This window comes from Lactuca serriola, chromosome 5 (genome assembly GCF_051521515.1).
Source record: "Lactuca serriola cultivar US96UC23 chromosome 5, Lser_US96UC23_V15, whole genome shotgun sequence".
Lineage (NCBI taxonomy): Eukaryota > Viridiplantae > Streptophyta > Magnoliopsida > Asterales > Asteraceae > Lactuca > Lactuca serriola.
In genome coordinates, this window is record NC_136412.1 from 190,250,649 (window position 1) to 190,254,611 (window position 3,963).

Sequence of the window (3,963 nt, forward strand, 5' to 3'; positions counted from 1 at the left end):
AATGTAGGATAAATGATTCTTAGGGTAGACCCTTAAGAATAAAGAAGATATTGGGGATGGGTAATTGGGTTAATTGTTTAATGATTAAACATAATAATTATATTATTGTGGGCTGAAAACTCTATGTACTCACCAGGTTTCCCAACCTGACTCACTTAAGCTTATTTGTATCACAGGTATCGATATGAAGCTACATTACACTGAGAGACTAAGGAGATGTAGATTACTAGTGTAAATGAATGTAAGGTCTGTTTATGCTTATGTTTCTGTATTGACGATGACATCCCAATGTTTTAAAAAGGAATAAAATACATTTCTTCTGAAATGCTTTGATAATATATTTATCATATTTTTTCTAGGAACAGATTCCGCAACATTTTTATTAAAAGAGATACTCTGATTTTTATAAAGCATAAACAAAATCGATCTTTTTTTGCCGTGAAAATGAGGATGTCACAAACACCACTTTGGTTCATGTATATTCGGGTACATGCAAACCATGTGTCATACAGCTATCTAAAACGACGATGCAACTAACAATCGCTTTGGCCCTAGTTTATTCAACCGATTTAATGTGCAATGTACTACCCATGCCCTCTATTATAACCCGTAAGAGCAAACATAATTCAACATAGGCATGCTAGTCACACAACCGACACAAACAACATAGCATGTACCAAAAATCAACATAGGATGTTACTCCCGATTAGTCATTTCTACACTTCATAATTCAATACGTTTTTGTAACCGACTTTGGAGATTCTAACACTAGTTTTTTTGGTTGCTAATCATCCTACTTGTATTAGCCATTCCTACACTTGCCAAAGAATAATAGACATTTGAAACATTCGTAAATAAAAATTTCACATAAGAGTTATAACAAGAAACAAACAAACATACATACAAATGTTGCCCTTCTCATATAATTGAATTTTTTAAAATGTTGCACAAGAACAAGAAAACAAACTCAAGAAGGAAACAGGATCCTAAAGTGATATATATATATATATATATATATATATATATATATATATATATATATATATATATATATATATATATATATATATAGAAGAGTGCTAACAACTCATCACTCATTTAAAAGATCAGCATTCAAACATTTATGAGGGAAGTACCACAGATCTGCAGTAAAGAACCTCCCTTTTTCACTTTTATCAGTAACATCATATCTCATGTATGGTGACTGTGATTGAGCCTCAACCCACAAATCTTGTTTAACAGCAGCACCAGGCTTCGAGCCACTAATAAAAAATGTGTAATCATCTCTGTTCTTTTCAAACGGCACCCATTTCATTTCTCCAAAATCCATTTCAAGAACCTTGTACGAATCTTTGGAATAGGTTTCCATTACATACAGGTTTTCACCCGAACTTACAAACATTGGGTAATAGACTTCTTGCTTCAGACAATTCTTGGTTTTGAGTGTCGTCAGTTTGGGTGTTGGATTGAGTCTCATTTCACATAAATTTCGTTCGGTCAAATCATATCTATCGTAGTTTAGGGTATATATCTTCCCCTTAAAAGCATGTATATCAAGGATGTAGGAAGTGGTGTACACGTGATTCCATGTTCCTTCACCCGCTGTAGAAAACCATATTCGATGGTTGAATCTCTTTAAGACAAGAAACACCCATTTAGATGTTAAAGATGAAAAGACAAGAATAGCACTGACTTTTGATTCACCGCTATAGACATTCGAAGGGACATTAGGGAAATAAAGTTCATGCCTTGTGATAGGATTCACAAGCCAGAAGTCCCTGGTTGCCCACCCATACAAGATCAAGTAACCACAAGTAAATCCAGCATAGATCCTGCCACCAGAATGAGGAAGTATTGTCATGAAGTTTTTTCCTTCAAAGTCTTGTAGGTAGCACTCTTTCATATTAACATGACTAGAGATATACATCAACATCGGTGGTTTGGATGCCATAAACCTTTTCCTGTTAGGGAGTGCCTGTGACCTCCATGACTTGCAGACTTTGCTGAATGCAACAAAATCAACAATTCCCAGTTGCATCATAACTATAAAAAGCGCATCACGGTGAAGGTCCGACCAAGGTGCCACACCACGGTTGTGACAAGTCTTGATCCTCTTACTGCTAGATGATGTATCATCATCATTCTGGCTTTGAGTCATGCTTCTACTTATCGTGGCCTCTTCTACAACTGCAAAATAAAAAATAATCAAGAGGTGTAAACACGAGATGAACATACAGAAACATATAAATGCTTCCCTGGCTTCTCAAATAATTGAATTTTACGAAAAAATTAAAAGAAAGAGAACAATATATCTCAAGAATGAAAATGTGAAAACAAAACAAAATTGTTAAGTACAAGTTCTGGAAGAGATGAGTATCCTTAACAAATATAAATGTTGTTGATGAACTAAAAAGGATTTCCTCGACAAGGATACAAAATTGTTGATAATAATGCTGCTGTAATCAAAACCTTACATGTAACCTAATTAACAAATTCAATCAATCCAACAAACTAATTAAAATCACTTTATTAAAAGACAAAAGTGTTGTAATAAAAAGAACGCCAGGTCAAGATACCAAGCTAAGATACCTATTTCACGATTGCATTGGTAATCGTGTATAGACTTGTACACAAATACATGAAAATTTTAACTATTAAAATAAAAAATAAAAGAAAATTTCAAAAGAAAAACTAAGCTCATGTAATGGTAACATAGAATCTAACAAATCATCATCGTATAAAACTGAAACCGAAAAATCCATAAGTGAGCAAGACTCAACCAAAGTCTTATTGATACTTAAAATTAAAGAACATGAAAATCATTAAAATTAATGGATTTTCAGTGAATTGCTTAAAACAACATGTATATGAACAATATGCATAAAAAAAATTAGGGTTTCGTATGGATGAAATTGAAATTCACTGTTTGATAGGAGAAAACGGATATGTAATCACAGATTTACATCCAAATTCTCTCAAACCACGTAGAAACAAACACGAACAAAATTGAATATTCTCCGTCACGTATCAATTGGGGTCGGAAGGGTGGCTTACATACATATCAAAGATTTCGTCTCCCTATCTGCGATGCTTGCCACTCCGTATATGCTCCCCGCCTAATCGAAATTTCAGCTGCCCACAATCCACAATTTCGTTTCCGTTAGTCCACCACGATTTCGTCGATGCTTCCCACTCTACCGTACTATCGGTTCACCTGCAGAAAACTTTTGGGCCCAGCGAAAGGTAGCACTTTGTAATAGTATTTCCAAATCTTAGTATTTATAACCGGTGTATTGAAACGTGTTGGAATTGACTAGATGAAGAAGACCCTATACTAGTGAGGAGACCGGAGACCGTATATATTATACGGGTTGATTAAAACAAAATATTAAATAAAAATGATTAAATAGGAAATTTATTTGAGTTTAAAATCTAAAATAAGTGAAGATTATAAGAAAAAAGATGCGAAAAATAAATAGCGTGATCGATTAAGTTATTTCGAATGTACACAACTCGAATACTAACTAACGCCACTACAAAATGTAGACAGATAGTTGAATAAGTTGAACCCGTTAAAACAGAAAGAAAGGGATCATTAAACTGGTTTAATTGAAAAATCAAATTTTAAAACGTTACATAAAACTATTAATATTAACCAAAGGGCTTCTAGCCCAGCGGTATCCGGTGTTGTCCTCCCTCTTTGAGGTCGAGGGTTCAAGTCCCGTGAGGGACATAGGTGGAGATTTAGAAGAATTGTAGGAGTAGAATAGAATTGATTTGCCGTTAAAAAAAACTATTAATATTAATTGATAATAATCCGAGGGTGAATCCTGAATTTTTTTAAACAACGCCCCAATAATTTACCAAATTGGTTCCTAAGTGATAGAAGAATTACAAAAATAGTCCATATTAAAATATATACATAAGCCATGTAGCACTAGTAATTTTCGGCTAATAATAACT

The 3,963-nt window shown here is 33.8% G+C and overlaps 1 protein-coding gene across 1 annotated transcript; it reads right to left on the reverse strand.

The window, feature by feature from the left end:
• Nucleotides 1–1,090: 1,090 nt before the first annotated feature.
• On the reverse strand, nt 1,091–3,231 carry LOC145050039 (uncharacterized). Its single transcript, XM_078998358.1, has 2 exons — nt 3,059–3,231; nt 1,091–2,187 (listed from the first exon to the last, which is right to left on the reverse strand). The coding sequence occupies exon 2, from the start codon at nt 2,156–2,158 to the stop codon at nt 1,091–1,093; it is 1,068 nt and encodes a 355-aa protein (XP_078854484.1). The 5' UTR covers nt 2,159–2,187; nt 3,059–3,231.
• Nucleotides 3,232–3,963: the final 732 nt, after the last annotated feature.